At 37.9% G+C, this 21,651-nt stretch overlaps 1 protein-coding gene across 1 annotated transcript in view; it reads right to left on the bottom strand.

Annotated features, from left to right (window-relative positions):
* Nucleotides 1–19,832, bottom strand: part of PDE10A (phosphodiesterase 10A) — a gene marked incomplete at its 5' end in the record, with an annotated part of 29,580 nt that extends 9,748 nt beyond the window's left edge. The window contains 9 exons of the mRNA XM_010077390.1: nucleotides 410–490; nucleotides 3,337–3,448; nucleotides 4,883–5,055; nucleotides 8,286–8,441; nucleotides 11,486–11,636; nucleotides 14,574–14,657; nucleotides 16,693–16,835; nucleotides 18,930–19,116; nucleotides 19,740–19,832. Of these exons, the coding sequence (XP_010075692.1) occupies nucleotides 410–490; nucleotides 3,337–3,448; nucleotides 4,883–5,055; nucleotides 8,286–8,441; nucleotides 11,486–11,636; nucleotides 14,574–14,657; nucleotides 16,693–16,835; nucleotides 18,930–19,116; nucleotides 19,740–19,832 (1,180 nt within the window). The remainder of the gene's footprint in view (nucleotides 1–409; nucleotides 491–3,336; nucleotides 3,449–4,882; nucleotides 5,056–8,285; nucleotides 8,442–11,485; nucleotides 11,637–14,573; nucleotides 14,658–16,692; nucleotides 16,836–18,929; nucleotides 19,117–19,739) is intronic.
* Between the last annotated feature and the right edge of the window lie 1,819 nt (nucleotides 19,833–21,651).

The raw sequence follows: 21,651 nt of genomic DNA, 5'->3' as shown, positions 1-21,651 counted from the left end.
ATACCACAAGTTTGAACCTGAATATTTTAACCAGGAACAGGTGACAAAGTTCTTTTTGCATTCAGGATAAAATAATGAAACCTTTTACCTAAGGGCTGAAGCAACCACTTACTAAGTGGAAAGAGAGTTACTGATGTTTCTCAGAATTGTAGTTGATTGTGGTTTTAGCTGGAGTTACAAGCACAAAGAATGCAACAGGTGACAACAGCAAAGAGCAGTCATTTAAGTACACATCTGAAAGCAATTTCTCCGCAGCTTCTTAAAAAAATTAACCCTGTTTTGCATCCAAAACGTAGAATTCAGCAGCTCAAATACCCTAACACCAATATATGCTAATGCATAAAATATTTTTCCATACATGTTGTATTAACGCTATAAAAACATATAATTTTACTGAGAGAGTTCATACTTGACCCTGAGGGACTTCATCTTTTTTGTCTCTGTCCATCATAGAATTAGGTTGAATACCCGTTTTCTTCATTTCATCACCCTGGAGAAAAGCAGAGAGAGAGAGATTAGGAAAACAAAAACCAAGACTACTTAGATCTGAATTAATTTCCATCTTCTATTGTATGTCGATCTAAAAATCCAGAATTTAAAATAATGCGTGGTACCAGTCTAAGGCAATCTCAGATAACTGCCTAAGGAGGGGTTCATTTTGTACATTCACCCAAACAATAATGTAAATAGCAGATCCTGAAAATTAAATTTTTAAGCAGACACATTTTCCTTGTTTCCAAGGGTGTCTCCATAATAAAAAGCAACTGGAAGAATAAAACCAAAGAAAGCAGTTCATTCTATTCTGTTCTGTTCACAGTCTCATCTTTCCAAACATTACCAGTTTATAGCACTATAACAAAATGACCAGTAGAACGCAACTCACCCATCCAAGGAAAAGCTGAGTAAAATAGATGATACAGAGATACAAAGTGCACTCTTTGTCAACAATCCAATCTTTTGACCATGCTGCTCTGAAGAAGCTGCCTGTCAAACAGCTCTTTAACTACGTTATCCCTCCTCATTAGTAAGAGGAATACTGGGAAAGATGCAGCATATCCAAAGACCAGATATATGTAATGTACAAGAAAAAACCTGTCTCCTTATATTTCACCCATTACCAGCAGAGCAGCTAAAACTGAGCCATTTCTAGCATGACACTGAGCCTGAACACAATTACTTCTTAAAACACCCTCGGTTTTATCTTGAGGTTACAAAGCTGCAGCAATGGTTGCTTTTGGCCGTTGCTCGTATCTGAGGTTCTAAAGTCAATGAGGTCTTCAAACTGTCAACCTTATGTACTGGCTTTGTGTGGTGAGGTTTCGGTAGCTGGTGGGCTACAGGGGTGACTTCAGAGAGAAGATGCCAGAAGCTTCCCCCATATCCGATAGAGCCAGTGCAAGCGCTATGAGGGCTGCTGCAGGGAAAGTCCACCCCAACCAGACCCAGTACACCTTAGTCAAGGAGAAAGTTTATGCAGGATAACTGCTCAAACAATATTTGCTTATCTGTGTCCTTTAATGTGAGATTCACCTTACAGAGGTGTAACTATCTGAAAGCTTGGGAGACATTCCCCAAATCCGTGTTCTATGTTTCCACTACAGTTAGTGAAGGCATCTCCAGAAGCCAATTTATTACACCTCTCTCATAAGATTTTATCAAGACACACTTCAAGTGCCAACGTTCCCTCCCAAGGAAGGATTTTGGTACCTTTACTAAAAGAGAAGCTTGTAATATAATAAATCAATTCTTGTCTGAGCAGAACATCCTTCCATTTGACTGCCTTGCAACTAGCTTGAATGCAGAAAAGACAGGGGATTCTGGAAGTCAACTCCCTCTTGCGTATGTGGCCTCAACATCACCTATTAACTATGATCCTGCTCAATTAAACAAGAAGAGATGTCATCAGGAAGCTATTTTTGAATTGGTGTCTGTACTATTCTCTCATATCACGTATTTCTTTCTCCACGAAGTTAGAGAGGCTACAGTCATCAAATCTAGTCTCTGTTAGATATTTTACTGTTGAAAGAAAAAAAAGGAAAGGCCTCCTTCCTCAGCTGATAAAAAAGGATGCGTGTAACAATTCCAAGCATGGAAATTCAGTACATTGTTATTTAGGAACTGTAAGCGATTTTTGGTTTTATGTGCTCCCAGGAAATAATATTTTTTTTTTCCCCTTTCATTCAAGTACTGCAAGGCACATCAACATTATACCTCCACTGTATCACTCAGAAGAAGGCTCCCTTTCCAGTGCTGACATTTTAGAAAGTGAGTACGGAATTACATCTTTGAGCTTATACAGTCTGCATTTTTCAAATATTTTATTGTAGCCTGAGCAGTTCGTAACTAAGAGAACAGGAACACGGAAATACAAAAACCACCCACAAGCCATGCACATCTTGAATTTCATAATGAACATGCAACAGGCAGGACAACAATCTCCACATTGTATGCATGCTACATCAACTCTGTGGGCTCCATTTCCATTTTACACCCGTGTAAAACAGAAGTAAGCCCAATGGATTCTGCAGACTTTCACTGGGCACGTAACCGAGAAGAACACTTTATGATACACATGTGCTACAGGAGTTCTGAAAATACAGCGTATCTTCTAAAACTGCCTCATTCAACTCTATGCAACACTCTCAAAATTTATTCTGTATAACCCTAAAGTAGTCACTTTCAGTTTAAAAATTAAACAATTACAACACTTACTCCTCAGCATAAGATGTATGAGAGATTTCATCTTTATGAACACGAATATTAGCACAGCCCAATGCCCTATTGCAATTCTCAAGAGATCTTATCTGTCGAGTAACTTTCAGTATATTAAAAAATCAGCTCTCTGAGACCCAGCTGTTGACCTGACTCACCAGGAAGATTCAAATGGTCAGACCGGAACAATTTTAAAGTTTGTCATATTTGCTTTAGCATTTCTTGGACTCATACTACAGCTTTATAAGCGTGTTTCAAGGCAGCTGACCTGGAAGCTGGTTTCATATTTTGGATTTCTAGAATACAAACAGATCCTTCACAAAACTACGGTTAGAGACTCAAACAACCCTACAGATTTTCTTCTGTATTCTGTTGCTTGGTCACTTTATGATAAAGACATACTTTCTAAATTCACCGTTAACAGAGAAGAAACACTGCCTGAAAAATAGGAGACTAACTTAGCTCCTTAAATAACTTCAGACTAAACAACAAAACACATGCATGCGCCAACGAACACTCTAAAACAAGCACATTAGGATATCTATTGAAAAATACTTACGGTTGCTTTTTTCTTCCTAGATACTTCCATTTATAAATAAGTGAGCAAACAACAGACATACATACCTCAGCCCAGAACTCTGCATATATGTCGTTGGCTGTCAGTCTGGTCACCGGCCACAACTTTGTTACGGAACATAAATCACAAGCTGTCATCATCAGACCTATCACTCTGTCTCTAAAATAAAACACCATTAAATCGTAAGTTCGGTAAAGAATTAATGGTCACACTGCAAAGTTTTTATTTGCCCTTCCTCAGTTCAATCATCAGCAAAGTAAAAATACCACAAACCTTCTCCCACCTTGCTTGTTTTTTCCTCACTTCTTGATGATTCATGGGTAAGGCATCACACAAATTGTGTCTTATATTCCCCGTAGTATTCCCTGCATCGTTTGCAGACAGAGTTCATTGCCTATCCTCCGCACAATCACAATCGTAGAAAACTGCACAAGAATGTCTGCCTGCTAAGACACTCGCATACCCCTCCTCAATTTTCTGAAAATACAGTCCAAGCCTATAAAAAGAAAGGTGGCACACCCTGTTGCTGCATTTCTTTCTGTTCTTTAAAGAGAGATGCCCTACCTTTGGGCAGTGTGGCTTTGCGCTGAAAATGCTCTGAGAGCAGGTAAGATAAAAAAATATAAACAGAATATTCAATCACACCCTAAATAGTTTTGTACTATTGAATATCCCATTTAAATTTTATTAACCCTAAATTCAAGATTTCAGGTAAATTCAATTCGGATATTATCAGATGCTCCTATATCTTTGTCTTTTTAAGATGCTGAGGTTTATTCAAGTCTGGTAAGCTTCAGTTCCATACTGTGAAATAAGCTTTTTGAAACAGCCGTTTCTAGAGTCTTGTAATAATTTATTCAAAACTACTGGGAAAAACTTGTAAAACTCCTCAGAAAGAAGACCCAAGTACCAAAGTTACTTTTGAAAAGAAATCAGAATGATGACTCAGTATTTTCCCATTTTACCTAATTTTTCCCTTGTCATCAAGACCAACTTCCCAGTAAAGAAGCTCTGAAGGGCTGTGTGAGCACTTTAATGAAGCCTGTTAGGAGAGACATCTTTCATCCAGGGTGCAGTACACTTTGCTTATCTGGACAACAAGAGGTATGTATTTATGACTATGAATAAATGCATATGTCGTATATTTTTAAAACTTAAAGCGATCTTAATTCCCAAAGGTTGAGTTCTGACCAGAATTCCTTCAGAAGAACCATGTTGACATAATAAAATATAATAAAAAAATAATAAAAATATTGACATAAAATTAAAACTAAGCAATTATTGCACTACACTTTTTTCCCCACCACCTAACTGCCTGTGCACTAACTTCCCTCTGTAGATGATTTGTCACTGAACGGTGCAGATGACATCCAAAGACTGGAACATGCAAATACAAAACTATGGAAACTACTGTTACACGCTTGGAATTTTACACGCAGCTGGTCTTAGAAATCTCATATGTAAGAAAATTACTGTGTACACAGAAGAATTATCTTTCTTTTTAACTAGAATTCTTGGTTATCTTTTGCAAAAACAATGTTTTTGTTTCTAGGACTAATGCCATAGCGAAATAATAGTAGTTTGCTGCTTTACCTGTGTGCTTGGTTCTTAAGGTTTAATACTCCTGACTGGTGCAGCTCTTCCAGCTGTTTTCTATTTCCAAAATACAGGGCTAGGTCTGTGGCGATGATGGCTTTCCGGATGATCTCAAGTACTTGCTCATATTCGCTGGAGCTCAGATTGGAGAAGATATTGTGCCCTTCCAGCTATGAAAAAGTAAAAAACCAATAAAAAGCACAAGCTCTAATTCTGAGATGATTTTAGTCTTTACTTCACCAGACAGATTACAGTTATTTAATAGCCCAATAACAATTTTTTGTTGCAAAGTCAAATGCTGACAGCCTGAAATTCCCATTTTTACCTTTCCTTTCTAAATACCGTCATGAAACCCATGACTAAGCCACTGATTTGGTTTTGGGACTGCTCCTTCTGAAACCTAAAAGTATTAATAGAGAAAAATGCTAGCTTGTGTAGTGTTTATAAATCAGAGCAGAAGATGCAGCGCTTACAGACAGAATTAGCTTGGGAACTTGTGATTCAATCCTGATCCCAGTGTACTGCATTGCCGAGTTGGTTAACTGAGTGTCTGATCCACTCCGAGGTACAATTTTGATACTGCATAACCCATAATATGGATAAGGAAATATCCAAGTTAAAGTACTAAAATAATTTTGTTTTCATAGTGTTCCAAATGAGGTGTGCCTGAACTTGCTGCATTTACTGATACAATTTTCTCTATAGAAATAAAGTTAATTACAGTACTTTAATGTATATTAACATTTACGGGGGAAAGCTGCTTTGTTCAACCATGAGTCAACTGACTCATAAACTAAAGACAACTCTGGAGGCTCTGGCAACACACCACTGTCATACCTTTTCAATTTCCACTATGCGTTATTGTGCATTTAACTGACAATATCCATGTACTGTGATTGCTCATGAAGCTATATCACATTTTGAAAGGTCAACACTATTCGCTGTCTCTAAGATTTGGAAAACAACTTGTCCTGCTGTTGAGAGGAAACAGAGAGAAAGAAGGAAGAAGGAGCCAGCCACGTCAAGGTGTGCACATTCACAAATAGAAAATATTATTAAAATATATCAGATGCAGACGTGTTTTGACATTTAATTGGCATTTGGGCTGAAGCTCATAAAAAGTTTTCCTGACTTTCGTCAAGCATTTCCATAATTTGTTCAAAATAAATCCTCCGTGGTACAAACAGACTTGGTTTCTCTCACCACCCGGAACGTAAACATCATTTTCCAACATTTTCGCTCGGACAAGTAGATTTACTGTGCATAATGACTAGAAAATAGAATCCTTCTGCATCTCAATGCTCTTTTGACAGCCTCCTAAGTCTTAGAACATGACGTTTAAAAAAAGTTGAGCACATTTTAACCCATCATCAACACTTTGGGACCAGGAACTGACTACTAGTAATTTTCATGATTCAGGGTTTTGGGGACTCTTTTCTCGCCATCCATGCTGCCTACTCCATGAGAACATGCTATTTGTACTAATATTTAAATTATTCTAGATTTGGAGCCATCACCTTTATGCTCTAGATGCTGAACTATCAAGAAGACCACTGCAAGATAAAAAAACCAATGATCCCTTTAAGTACTGAAGGACGCTGCCACTTCTGAGTATGCCACTTAGGCTTTTGAGTAGTACACACGAAGTACAGCTCCTAAGATTTTATTCTTTCCCTGCTGAGCTAAAGCTAGTGAATGGAATCCTCTGTATGCATAAGTATGCCGGACACCAGAACTGCAAGTGGCTAAGCAAAGCAGTTATAAAGTTTCAAGACGTGAAAAGTACCGCAGGTTACTAACACAAAATTAAAACTAATTGAGATAAATCCTAAAAGGATTTGGTGGTTTGTTGGGTATCATTGGGGTTTTTTTGGTTTTGTTTTTTGTTTTTTTTGTTTTTTTTTTTTTTCTTTTGGTACCAGTCCAGGAATTCAGTAAGGCTTTTTGACTGAAACAAAAACCAGCAAGTGCAAAAGGCTCCTCTAATCTGCCTTTGCTGATAGTCACCACCCATGGGCTCTTGGGTAGGCACCCACTGAACCAATGAAAGGCACCAATGAACCCATTCTACAGCCCTCACCACCTCTCTCTCTGTCCTCGCTCACACTGATGGCCGAGGCTAGGAGGTAGCAGGGAAGCAAAAGGGTTCCTTGCCTTCTTGGTAAATAGGACTTTCAGCAAGTAAAATATTTCTCCAGGAAAAACACAAAATGGTTTTTGAAGAACGACTGAAGTCCGCTTCCTGTAGTCACAGTGGGACAGAGAAGTGTTAACAACTGAGGAACTTGCTCACTGTGCACATGAAGAATGAATACTAAGAATCTCATGTCACACCACCACTGAAGGATACAATTACATCCTCCTACATGGAGGAGCATTCAGAGAGAAAGCTTCCATTCTCTGATGAAATGTCTATGACACCTAAAACCACAATCACAAGATGTACTTCTGAATACAATACAGAACATGTTATTTTTCCTAAAAGGTGATTAGGTATTTAAGAAAATAAATATCTTCCTCCTGAAAGACCAGAAAGAAGCTGTGCATCGAGCGTGTGGCATAGTAAACTAAAACCAGTGAGCGCAAGTACGCTATGGACTAGCAGAGGTTTCACAGGTGAGAGTTCTCACTCCTCTAATCGAGCATGAAAAAAATTTTCACTGATGAGAAAGTATCTGTGTGTCAGTAGCACACTTGGATTTCCCAAAATGTGCCTACATGCTTTCTTAGTTTCCTTTTCATTAAACATACAGAGACATTACCTCATCTTAGGAACTCTCCTTCCCAAAGTACTGCCTTACTCAGGTTTGTTTTTTATTTCAAACTGCTGAATAACAAAACAACACACGATAACATAATGAATGAGTTTTAAACTTTTCATGCGTGCAAAATTAACATTTCCTCCTTCATGCCGCACATTTTGTGTCCACAGAATTTATTACAGCAGGTTTTCAAGCTCCTCATACAAACTTTAGCCAGTGCTTGAGTTTATATTCAGAATTTCAGGATGGTTAAAGATTTTGTTGAAGTACATTATGGCAGAAATATCTGAGAAACTGATTTTTTCATTTTCAAAGTTCCCATTCCATATGGCCATAGGAAAAACCCTCATTGACCCAGAAACCAAAAGCTCCAAGGCCGTAAGTAAAGACCTTCAAACACACAATATTTTTTATAATATCAAGATTTTGGGAAAGATATGTTTTGCAATAGTATTGAATACTTGGGTTGCTCATTGTGGAACCTAGCTTGCTGTAATAAATCATCCACACTTCTAAATGAGCACAAGAATCCAGAAATTAAATTAGGCATGCTTCGGAAAATCTACAGGGTAATGATGTGACTCCTATTTCCACCACTGGACTCCACTGCACAGAAGATGCAATTTCAATAATCCTACCTGCAGGATGGACACCGTCTGCGAGAAGTGGTGCTGTTCCATCGTTGACGTGGAATAGAGAGCAGCTAAAGGGTGATCGAATTTCTGAAGATAGCTGTTGCTGTAACCTCTGTGATCCAGGTCATGACATAAGCATGCAACTAAAAGACCTTTTCGCTACAAAAAAAATTGAGATAAAGATGAAAAGATGTATTTCTTGCCCCTAGATGTCACTCTTTTCCCAAAATACTGTAAAAGTTGCACTATGCTTACACTGCCTTCAAAAAGCACATGGAGAAACGTCCTTAAAATTGCGAGAAACACGAATGTGAGGATGTGCTGAATTAAAATTCTCAGTCCAATCATAATTCAAACATTTTACGTATTATGAATTAAAAAAGCATTGTTGCACAAGCACATGCTATTAGAGTGATTCTGCTTCAGGAAGAAATCTGAGTTTTTAACAGATAGTCTGGTCATCCACTGAATCCTTACTAAAAAATAAAAATTGCAGTTATTGAGGGAGAGGAAATATATAAGCTGTATGATTTCCTGATCAAGGCAGCTGTACAAAATTCCGAAGTAACCCTGCCTCTGCAACATTCCTCAAAGACACAGACCCAGTCTCCTAGGTGAAACTCTTCCTAGGAGCTCACTAATGTGAGCCACAGAAACACTGGACAATGGCAATGGGAAACAAAGAAAGACTGGAACTTTATTTTTTAATTATTTCATTAACTGCTAATAACCCAAAGAAACGGAGTCCCTGAAATATATTTCAGCCCACAAACTATGTGAACACTTGCAAAACTTTTTCACATAGCGGGTGTGTTTTGAAAACACGTTCATTAATGTTTGCAAGGCAGGCACTGTCAGCATAAAGTATCATGAAAATGTCTTTGTAGACTTAACAGCTCTGTCTTATAGTTGGTTCTGATGTGCATTCAGTAAATAAGGATAAGGCTACAAAACTAAGCAGAAAACCAATACTGATTAACCACCTATTAACTGAGCAACATCCAACCTATATACTGTATTGAGGCACATGATTCTGTAGAAAAATAGCAAACTATGCAACTAAAGATTTTATCACAAAGATAAAATGCGCAGAATTGAGACTGCAGCAACCCTAATTGTGTTTCTTATTTCAAGAACTTCACTCCCATTTTAAATCCTTCAGTTTTATTTTTTTAATTATGTCTTTTCAGTATTGCATCTTGTGACGCGCATTTTTAAAAAGCATATAATAAAATGGACAATGCAACAACACACGTTCGCACAGATCCTTAGCAGAAGCAGAATCCTTAGGAATATAACACACACCTATTTTACTTGAAGTTGTGCAGTATCAGCTGCAGGAAGCTGCTATCCTCTTTTCACTACTATCAGGAGGGGCAAGATGGGTAACCAATAGACTTGAGAAACAGTCTCTGACAGCAAAAGAAAGATGAGTCTCGGAATCCTTTGTGCTACATGTTAGATCTAGTGGGCACAAGCTTTTCTATCCTTCCCCAACAAGTTTAATTCTCCTAGTTACAACCTGTGTTTTTTCCAGTCTTACAATTCTCATCAGCCTGTCCCTTGTACCAAATGGTTCTCTTTGTCTAGCCTGTCCCAGTCTCCATGTCCCAGGAAGTCACTCGTGTTTCCATTCTTAAGGATTATACAATGCCTAATTCCCGTGCTCTTCACCTCGTCCCTGCTTGGATCCCAACTCTTTGACCGCTCCCAACTGCTGGATCTATTTGTCTCTAGATCAGGGTCCCCTTTCCAGTGTTTCACACTTCTCTCCCCATCGAGGGAACCCTGTCGAGGTTCACATCATCATTCCTCACCAGAGACCAGCCCATCTTAGTTCCCCAAACTCTCCTTCAGCAGTTTCCTGCACTCTTGTTGGATTCATCTCCAGTCTCAAGAAAGGAGACCGCTAGAAAGAGCTGGAACACAGACTGGGATAAGGCATTCAAACAGGTAACAGCTGGCTGGAGTTCGTCAGAGAACAAAGACTCTTTCCACCTCTCTTAACCGCTGCCTCTCCTGCTCTCCCTGTATTTCTTATTCTGTCTCAAAAATGATGGGGCTTACTATTTGGTTAGTACTGAACGTTATCAGCACTTTATCTATTCCCTGAGGCTGCAATCCACAGATTTTTTTTATTGTTAAAGGGATACTGATTTGTTCAAACCTGTATAGCTTTGCCGACTTTCAGCACATGCCTAGCAAATGTCACTTTCCTACTTCAGTGTTAATTTTCAAGTCCCTGCTTTACAGCAGAATAAACTAGACCTTTTCAAAGGAAAGATCACCAAATTTTATTTTACTCCTATATACTGAACAAAAACTTGCTTTCTCCTAGCACCTCTCTTTAAAAGAGCCAAACAATTTCGTCTGCAATTTCCCCAAATGAGCCAGTTTGAGGAAGACACAGAGCTTGGAAAGTTACAGCTCAAATGGCCAATATTTGGCAAAGATACAACTGAAAACACATTCTCCCAGTCAGAAGTTTCAGGTTGTATTAATAATAGACAGCACTCCCAGTTGCACCTCCCGTAACTCATATAAAAAGAAGGGGCAGTTCTTCATCATGTATATTAACATTTAACCACTCTAAGCCTTCCATTTTATTATTATAACTTTTCCAGTTAGTAATCTATTAAAAGTATTTTCTTCCCTGAGTTTCTCAAACACCATTCATTTATCCTTAAAACATGTACACACATGCAAAGAAAACGGTTGTATAATAAAAGTCAACCAGTGAATTAGCACATGTGGACAACTGTTTTCCTTCCATCCTTTTTACTCTTCTCCTTTACTCACGTAAGTCAACCATCTTCTCCTCTGTCCTCCTATTCAGGTCTCCCAGACCTCACAGAATTCAAGATCCAGGGTGTTTCACTCTCCTCGGTACAGATCTGACAGTTAATTAAATAATTAAAATAAAGACTGTAGCTGTAAGTGAGCAGGGAGAACCTCGAAATGTGGACACGGATTTTAGCAAACGTGCTACTGCTTTTTTTCAACGGGCAGAAGTGAAAAATGGGAAGGAAACACTAGGATTAGGAATCTGAATGGCTCTCCTTCCTCAAACTTTCTACTCACACCAATTCCTCTGTGGGGATCTCTGTCCAAGATGACAGCAAAACTCTAGCACAGAAAATGTACTTCCAGGATGGCTCATACCTCCAATGAGGTCTAGTCACTGATACAATCATCTCACCTACCTCTAGATCAGTGAAAAGCCCCTGGTTGTTCTGAAGTATGGCATACATGCAATGTGCAACGGTAACGGCATGCTTCCAGTTGTGGTAGGGCACACGGCGATAATTCTTCTTTACAGACATGGTAAATCGGCATAGCTTTTCAAGCTCAAAGCTAGAAAGAAAATAATGTAGTCAGAGACAAGAAATAAGAACGGGAAAAATAACCAACAAAGGAGAAAAGATGCTCTTTGATTTACTTTTCTTGCTAGGATTAACTCTCATTGCCGATGACTCATTCATTACCAGAGTTATTCAATTTTTGGCAAGGACAAAGAAGCATGGATATCTGACAATGCTCTTAGTTTAATCTGTACACTTCTGGAACATAAATCAAGCTACCCCAGCTCAGGCAATACAACTGCATAACCTTCTCTGCTCCCAGAAACTTGAAGTGTCATTTCTTTAAATCATTATCTATTCAGACTGACAAATAGTGAAACTTTGCATCTAATGGACAGTTTGAAAACATAATTTGTGATCAAAACAGAAAATTAGGGATTTTTAAGCAAATGCCACAGAAAAAAATAATCCTGCTTAAATTAAGGTTTCAGTCAAATGCCAAATGCGTAAGCTGTTTTGAAGAAAAAAGCTTGAGATACTCCATATTGACATTGTGAAAAGAAGATTTTACTTTTTCCAAGACTAAGATTTTTTTTTTTTTTTCAGTTTGGCCAAATGAACAGAAATTCACATTTCACTGCTTCTTCATTTTTCACCAGACAATATGTTGTTAAATAATTGCTGGTCTGTCATGAAAATGCCTCAAATCTATAGCATTTATGAGATTATTTCTTAAAGATTTTTTTTATATATTTTTGCTATTAATACAGACAAGCCAAATGAATTCATAATCAAGAGTATTTTCACTAAGGTAATAATAAAAAGCAGTAATAAAGTCATTGTTATGTTTGGCTTATGTGCTCATCAAAAACACCTCTGAGAGAGCTCTGCCCAGTCTTTAATAGACTTTATCTACCATTGCTCCTTTGAAAGGAAAGCTGAATACTTTTTTTTTTTTTTATTTTTTTTTTTTTTTTTTTACAGATGGGAAATTCAGACAATGATTAGGTCTCAGGTAATATTTTCTGAAGTACCTAATCTGGTACTGCTCTGGGTGAAAAGGGAATATTACACTAGCACCCAGAACCAAACTGAAGATGCCAGAGTCCCAAGTCACTGATTTTTTCCCCTCATATACAAAGCAGTTTTCCTTTATTCTCCTTTTTTCCCATTGCCGTGGGGTTTTTTTGTTTTGTGTTTTTCTGTTTGCTTGTTTGTTTGTTTGTTTTGGGTTTTTTTTAGGTTCCATATTTTGATAATTACTTGGGTACCTCAGGGAACTGATATTAATGTTCTAGTTCTGCAGTATATGTGGGCTTAGAAAACAAAGCTGAATGTCTCCGCTCTACACGTAAAGATGTAAACACATCTACTTTATGGAGCCAATTAGATAAAAAAACATATTTCCAAGGCTGTGTGCTCAGTAAAGGTAATTATTCTTCTTAGCCTTAGTCTGACATTAGTAAAAACTGAAGCATCTTGTATTTCAAAAAAGCTTTAGGGTTTCTTTTTTAATTCTGGAGAGTTATGTCAGACAGCTGTAGAAGAATTGTTAGAAGTACTGTTTAAAACAGTACATCATAATTCAGAGTATCACAACAGCCATTTCCATCTACATCCAATATCAAGTCAATGGTTACTACAGGATAGCACAGTTGTAGCCAAAGGGAAAAACATTATCAATGACAGCTCAACATAGAATATTATTACTTCCTCCATTGCTGTGATCTGTATACTTGATTAAAGCAGTAAAAGATTATTTCTTCCTAAGAGCAAAGAAAATGTAGCGAGTATCACAAATTTTTCTCCAAAATCCTCCCTGGACAGGACAGTTATACATTACATCGCTGTATACTTAAAGGCACAACCTTACTCCTCAATATTTTAAAATAAAATTTTAGTCTCAAAATAGCTGTACTTGTTTCGGAGGGTTGAGAAGTTTTGTTCTTTCATAAATTAAACAGTCCAGTCTCAAGAGCCTCCTTTTCAAATATTTTGTTTATTTAACTTTACGCGTTAAAGCTGAGACTCATTTGACAAACATCAAGTAGATATCAATTCTTTCCCCTTAAAGTTACACATTGAAAGCAAGAGACTGGGGGACAGAGAGGGAAAAGAAGAGAACTTAGCTGGAAATTTGAACGCCAGTCCTGCATCCACAGCCATTCAGTCAGGAACAGAAACAAGCTCATCACACCGAGCAGTGAACTGTATTTAGAACAGCCACCCACTTTGCAGAAATGAATAAGACACGTGAAAGACCCTCAGGTTTGACTGAATGCTTTGAGGGCATGGTGATCCATGCAGTTACTAAGATCAAACAGTCACCAGCAAATGTTTCCCAAATGTTGCTCGTTTTTGCACGGAAATACTTTCAATTACTCATCTGTAGATTTTTTCCATAATTTGGAGCAGTTCCTTTCTTTCAGCAATGGGACATAATTAGCTAAGAGACTACTGATCTCAGTCATGATAACGGACACTGAAAGTACAACAAATGAACCACTTCATCTGCAAATCATTCACTTACATAATCATTGGACAACGATGCTGATAACTTATTTAGCAAAATAAGATCTAACCTTGGATTTTTTTAACCATATAGTATATTAATTTCAGCATTATTTGAAAAATCAGCATTCATGGACCTTCTCTCCTTTTTGGCAAGAGCGCCTTTAATATATTTTCCACCTTCTGTCTGATAAGCCATCTCATCTCAGAAACAAACAATAGTTCTACACATTGGAAGGACAACGGTTTGGATGATATCATGAGTTATTTTATCTGGAAGTTCCCAAATTTTATTAACTGAAGACCAAGAGGCTGGGCCAAGAAATCCAGCCTGCCTATACAGTGCTGTACAGACCAAACATAGTCAATGCACTCCAAAGAAAATAACACCTTGAACTAGAAAATAATTACATCAAATTTTCCAAATAAATAAACGCATAAATAACAGAATTAAAGCAATAAATCATGTACTTCATACCAGGCTGTCCCACAGGACTGGTGAACCATGTAGACAAAAATGGCAGGCCAGACATCCTCATATGGACTGATATCAAAGTGGTATCTAAGAAGAAAGTTTCATCGTAGTGAGGACAAACACCCTTTCGTTCTTACTAAAAGCAAATGAAAATGACTAGGTAATGTATATCCAACAGCATTCACTTGTTTCTGAATACACCCACAAAACTGACTTTACAGGCTATATCTTCCAGCAATGTAACAGAATAGATTTCCGCTAAGGTCAATGGAACTATGCTCATAGAACCGTAGAATCATTTAGGTTGGAAAAGACCCTTAAGATCATCGAGTCCAACTGTTAGCCTTTGGCTTTGTTTAGTTAATAGAAACATAAATCTTTATTTAAGGATTCATTGCTTAAGTAATGTGCAAAAATCTTTGGTTTATAGGGATGATGAGAGCTTTACAGGCTCTCCTAAACTATTTCAGACTTTCCTCCCAGGGATTGTAAAGACGGTGTCTCTAATAATATATTTACTGGCTTTTTTCCCAGTCATATCTGTCACAAATTCTGTAACACTCACTCTAGTTTTGATAGAGGAAAAAAAATTAATTACTGGCTAACAGAAATTAAGCCCAAACTTCAAAAACCAAAAATTTAATACTGCATTTTTATGTTTCATTAGCTGAGGACTTTTCCCCTCTCCCAATATCAACACTTAGGCCTGACATTAGGGACCCGCTCAGCCGTACTGTTTGTCCTTCGATTATTAATTAACCCCTTTCCATGCACCTGCTGTGCTGCAAGTCTTCTATTTACTTTCCATCGAACCCAGCTAAATGCTTGCACAGACGTGCCGTGCTGAGCAACACCGCAGGTGCAAGAGAGCTGAAGGCAGCTGAATCGTCTGGAAAACAGTTAAGTGTATTCAGGTTGCTCAAACTAAAGGATGTTAATGTAATTTAGAGTGAAACCTGTCATCTTGGCAAGTAAAAGTCATTTCTGCTGAGGAGGTGGGTTATATAATATCATCTAACAATGCAGAAGAAATTGCATTGCAAAGAATAAGCTTCTATTAGGGTATAATCCTGCAAGCTGCTAATACTGAGGCTTTCAAGCAAATCACTTCATCCTGTAATGAACTTTAAGCATACGCTCGCATGCCTTGCTCGCTCACAACCACGATGCTCCGCACCTGAGAGAAGCGAGCAAGCTGTGGAGATGAGGTTTACAAAGACAACTTAGATTTTGTGACTCAAAATCACAGAGTTTTGACTTTAGGCACCTGGTCACTACCATAGAATTTATTGTCCTGGCCCAGAAACAGTGACAAAAAAATGAGATGAGTCCCGGTGTTGGTGTTGAGTGGGGACTGACTGATAAAATACACATAGAGGTATATCTTCAGCACACACCCTTTAGAGCTGAAAGTAAATGACTTATTTCAGAGAAAGCCTAAGAGGCTAGATGGGAAGCCCTCCTACAAATTTAGGCCGCAACTCTGAACTCTAACACCTGGGATTCATAACCCTGAATTATCTTCAGAAGTTGAGAAATCTGTATCCATCTTCTCCTCCTTCAAGAAACACAGGCAGATGCACAAAACACACACACACACAAAAAGAAAAAAAATCCCAAACCTCAACTCTGCCCCTCCTCCCCCAGCCCAAAACCAGAAACCACACAACTCAAAAAAATCCCAGAAATGAGCTGGCTCTTTTATTCTAAGACATAGGCAAGGGGCTCAGATCATGCATTTGGTCTTAGCTACAGGACTTCCAGCTTAGCTTCTCTGGCTCCGAGATGTTGGTGACTTGGGACTATCAGAAAGAAAGTTCTACTCTACAGTCCTTAGATATAAACTAATGATTAAGCAACTACTGCAGCTACGTATGCTTGAGGGAAAGTGCTACCATTCTGTGTCGGTATTATTTTGCATCTTTGATAGATACATTTTCTTCACAGGTCTTTAAGTATAAGAAAGCCAGAGATAAACCCCTACGATTTTGGGGTAGGTCAATAATATAAGTGTTTCCTACAAAACCCTCCACTACACCTAGGAAAGAAGAAAAAAAAATAAATCACCTTTTTCACAGAGTGATACAAGGTGCAACTGTTGCTATATGAGAAAAATACTTACAGTTCAATTTCTTTATAAATATGTAGAGGCAGTGTACAGTGCATGAGGTTTTGCCACTCTTCTGCTGTACAAACACTGTGGTAGGAGAGCTTCTCCATCGTTACACGGTAAATACACTCTGAATGGCGAATTCTGTGGTACATCTGAAAAAGGGAAGTCACTCATTAGTGTGAAATTTTAAGAAAGGAAAAAACATTTCTTCCCTGTATTCAAGCACTTATTCTTAAAATACACTTCTGCAAAAAAGTTAGTGCTTTTGGCTGCTCAACTTCACACATTAGAAAAGCAACAGTTTATATGAAATTTGGTACTTTTGGAAAACTGGGCCTTCTATCACATCATATGTACATCATACACAGCAGTATGCACTGGCAGCCCATAAAGCCAACCGTGTCCTGGGCTGCATCAAAAGAAGCGTGACCAGCAGGTTGGGGGAGGTGATCCTCCTGCTCTGCTCTTGTGAGACTCCACTTGGACTACTGCGTCCAGCTCCGGGCCCCCAGTGTAAGGAGGACTTGGAGCTATTGGAGCAGGTGCAGAGGAGGGCCACAAAAATCAGAGGGCTGGAGCACCTCCCATATGATGACAGGCTGAGAGAGTTGGGGTTGTTCAACCTGGAGAAGAGAAGGCTCCGGGAGGACCTTACAGCAGCCTTCCAGTGCTGAAAGGGGGCTACAGGAGAGATGGGGAGGGACTCTGTATCAGGGGGTGTAGCGATAGGATGAGGGGTAGTGGTTATAAGCTGAAAGAGGGGAGATTTAGATCAGATATTACAAAAAAAAATTTTCCCTGTGCAGGTGGTGAGGCAATGGCCCGGGTTGCCCAGAGCAGCTGTGGATGCCCCATCCCTGGAGGGGTTCAAGGCCAGGCTGGATGAGGCTTTGAGCAACCTGGGCTAGTGGGAGGTGTCCCTGCCCATGGCAGGGGGTGGCACTGGATGATCTCTAAGGTCCTTTCCAACCCAAACCATTCTGTGATTCTATGAATATGTGATTCTACTCAGTCAGATAAACATCTAAGCCTTGGCTGACTTTTCATTGTGTCTGAGCTCTCCCAAGAAAAAGAATCAAAGTTCACGAGTTAGAAACAGAGCTCAGTCCCTTGCAATATGTGACCCGAAAGAAAACTGATAACAGGGCATGCAATTCATATTTTGGGCGACTGCATGAATTCAGCTATTAATTGGTATCAATAACTGCTACTTATGCACAGCAAAAAGTACATGAGATGTTTATCATACCTACACTATCATGCAATAACTGTGAAAAATAAGTACAGTTAACTATTGAGAAGTTCAGACAGCTATTGCAGACATTGCATGGCTTGTAAAGAGCTGAGGATACAAGAATTTCACTAGTAAATATAACCCTCTGGAGTAGTGTGCCCTGAATGGTAACTTTCACCATCTAAAAAGAGTGAACTCACACACAGCTGAGTGACTGCATAGTCCCAAGTTTCATTTATATGAAGGCCTTTCTACTTGCCTTGAGTCATGTTGGTTTAAGTAACTGTTAGTAAAATTTGCTGCCCCAGTATATCGACAGCATGATGTTGGTAAAATGGCTTAATACAAATCACTAGGCTTAACCGGCATTGCATTGTATTTTATCTCCCATTCATACAACACATCTCTTCGGCATTGCATTTTTATTGCACTTATTGAATTTTTACACTTATACAGTAACGATCATTAAATTGTTTACACTTCCTAAAAGAATAGCAATTTTTGTGACGATAAAGGATTTGAAAACAAAAATAGCTATCCACTCTTATCTAGAAGCATGTATAATTATAAGTATACAGCACAGCACGCATATAAAAGTATAAATTGGTATCTGTGAATACCAAGCATATGGAATTGAGAGACTAGACAACATAGCCATCTCCTAGTTAAATTTGTAAAACATGTGATCTCAATTTATAAAAGTAAATAACAATCATGGTTTCTAATGGAAAAGACAGATACCATTCCCATTTCAGAGCCTGCTCTCTCAGTTTAGCTACATGAAATTGACATATCCAAAGTACAACTATTTCAGAAAGTATCAAATAAATCCCTATCATCCTCTTAAAATAAAATCATTCAGTAAATAATTCAATGATTCCTGTTTCCTCATTAATTCAAAGAAACAGACTTACTAATCACTTTAATAATAATCTGGAACATAAAAATTCTTAGGTAGGATTCTAAGTCTTCCCATTATAAGCACCAGTTTACAAAACTTAATAAAACTTACATTAGCACAGTGTAAGGCTAAAGCACAAAAGACTGCAAACATTTTAAAGTTGTTCTCATCAGTTTTAGAGAAGGCACTTCCACTTATTTTGTTCACCATCTGCACAACGCCTATTACACTTCCTCGGCTTACAATAGGCATGCACAGGATATTTCTGGTTGTGTAGCCTGTGTAGAGGTCTACTTCTCTGGAGAGCCACAAAAGAGAAAGCAAAAAAGGAAAGAGAGTTAATATTATTAATAAATATCTATTCCTTGATTCTCAGAAATTCCGATGTACAATATACTAAATACTTTCAAAGCAGATTAATTAGCACCTGCAAGAAGTTCATCTCCAAAGTTCTCAAATATTCCCATCTACTGTGTCATATTTAGAAAGAACTTTTTAATCCTGTAATCTCCATTTGCAAGATAAAGAATTAGTAACTTCCTCAAATGTACAGTCAGCTTATTCATAAAATTAAAGAATACATTCAGGTACTTAGGTACTTTTTTTTCTCCCCTGAAACTAATCAGATTGCAGGGACACTAATAAACAAAGTCAGCAACAATCTACCTAACTGGGCAAAGTTCCATAACAGGAAAAAGAAATAAATTTTTCTCCATTATATTTCTATTAGACAAAAATAATACTTTTTATTTTTGTCTTAAAAATGCCTCCAATGGCTAAAGCATTTAAATAGATATCTACAGGTTCTCTCCTCGTCAGAGGATCAGAGCTCCATGAATGCATCCTAATATGAAATTTAAGTAGTAAATTTAAGTACAAGGTTTGGTGAGCTATCTTCTCCTCCCATGCGTAACAGCTTACCTGTTAAAGCGCGGATCTGCATAGGCATCATGGATGTTAAGGACTTCTCCTGTTCTTGCCACTTGACCAGCTATTCCTTTCTCTATAGAAAATCTGCAGAAAATAAACGTGTGTTAGCCACAACATGAACTATCCAGAAAAAGATTTTTCCAGTGGAGTCTGTCTTGGGCACAGCAATGGACACCTGTTCCCAACCAGCGTCATTTTGATGCTTTTAGGAGAAAAATCTTACAAGAAAACAACTAGGAGTAAATAATAAAATAAAAAAATAACATACTAATAGATACTTTTGAAAACATTCTATATAACTACACAGTTTAATACAAAAGATGCCATAATATGACCATTTTAGTGACAAAAATTCAAAGTCTTCAATAACCCTGGGGGTTATGCCTAACAAACACGACATTTGTACAGAACCTGAGACTTGGTTTTACCTTTACAAGCTACTGATTTTCTCATCACTTTTACATATTTACTGTTTCTTTAGATACATCATAGGCAATATGGAGCTTGTTTCTTTGGGGGGAGGTGGACTTAACAAAATAAACTTTGGGAAAAGACCAGTGGAAATTTCAAAGCTAAACATAATATGTACACTTCAGAATAACTAGTTTGTTTTATCTCATGACATGGAAACAATGGCATGGTGCCAACTGCAACCTGTAATCACCACAAGAAAGTTAAAACCAACAAATATCATGGAGCTGAATCAGAAAAATCTGCAAGTGTGTCTTGCGAGGAAATAATTTTCAATTCTTCAACATAAAAGAGTTACGATATACCAGCACAAAAGAATTTGTGGTGAAAAATAAGTAGAATTAATCACATGTGGAACACTTTCAAATCTAGACCCCAGTACAGTATCCTGTCCCCATTGAAGCTAATGACAAAGCTGACAGGATTTCATCCTGCACGCCTGATTTTAAGTTAGTTTCTTCTGCTGCTTCTTATGACATGTACATCACACCAACTTAAGACTCCTTCTTGATGACTCACTCAGTGTCACCTTCTCACAGATATTTAAGTGCCTCTTTTGGTATACAGCACCTGTGAAATGGTTCCCACCCTTTCAGAGTCAACATTTCAATAATTTTCATACAGAAAAGACAGAAAGAAATAAATAAGAAAAAAATTATCAAGGAGGAGTATGAAAGCATATGTTAAAGCAGGCCACCTTCTAAAACTGACACCACCTCCTTGCTTGTCAGTATGTAAATTGCACCAATTCTGACTCCTTCCATTCTCACTCACACAATGTAGTAAGTGGGAGTAAGTTTGTCTAAAGGAGTCTAAGTGAAGACATGTATCTCATATCACATTGGCCCAGAACTTTATAAGGAGAAAACGAATAAAATTCTGAGAAAATCTATGCAGAGTATTTTGCCAAAATTTTAGTGCAGCATGTTTATCATACATTTCCTACTTTTTAAGAAGCTGAGGTTTAAAACCTGTGTGTCTTTGAAAATCTTGATCCGTATCTACTAAGGATTCATAATTTTTGAAAAGTGCAAAATATTGTATTTGTTTTGTCATTTTGCCTCTTTCATTAAAAAAAAGTGCATACTTGTAAAACTGTTGTATGAATGAAGCAGAAATACACATTGATTTTAGGCAGAGAATCCTATGTATTCACTACAAGCCCGTATATGTTTTCAAATTCACCACGTCAAGCATACTTCAGACTCACAACTATTTAAAAGTTTGAAAATACTCTAAATTCACATGAGAAAAAGCAAAACTAAATTACTAGACTTGAAATCCTCAAAACAAATGACCAGTCCATACTAGATTTTACATATGCCTAATCCAGCCGTAAAAAGTACAAATTGTAATTTCCTTGCTTTGGATGTGCTTGAATATCAACGACAGACGAAGGAATAAAGAGCACCCTCAGCAAATTTGCAGATGA

Source organism: Pterocles gutturalis, unplaced genomic scaffold (genome assembly GCF_000699245.1).
Source record: "Pterocles gutturalis isolate BGI_N339 unplaced genomic scaffold, ASM69924v1 scaffold41278, whole genome shotgun sequence".
NCBI lineage: Eukaryota > Metazoa > Chordata > Aves > Pterocliformes > Pteroclidae > Pterocles > Pterocles gutturalis.
Note: the sequence above shows the minus strand (reverse complement) of the source record. Positions and strands in the feature narration are given on the sequence as shown.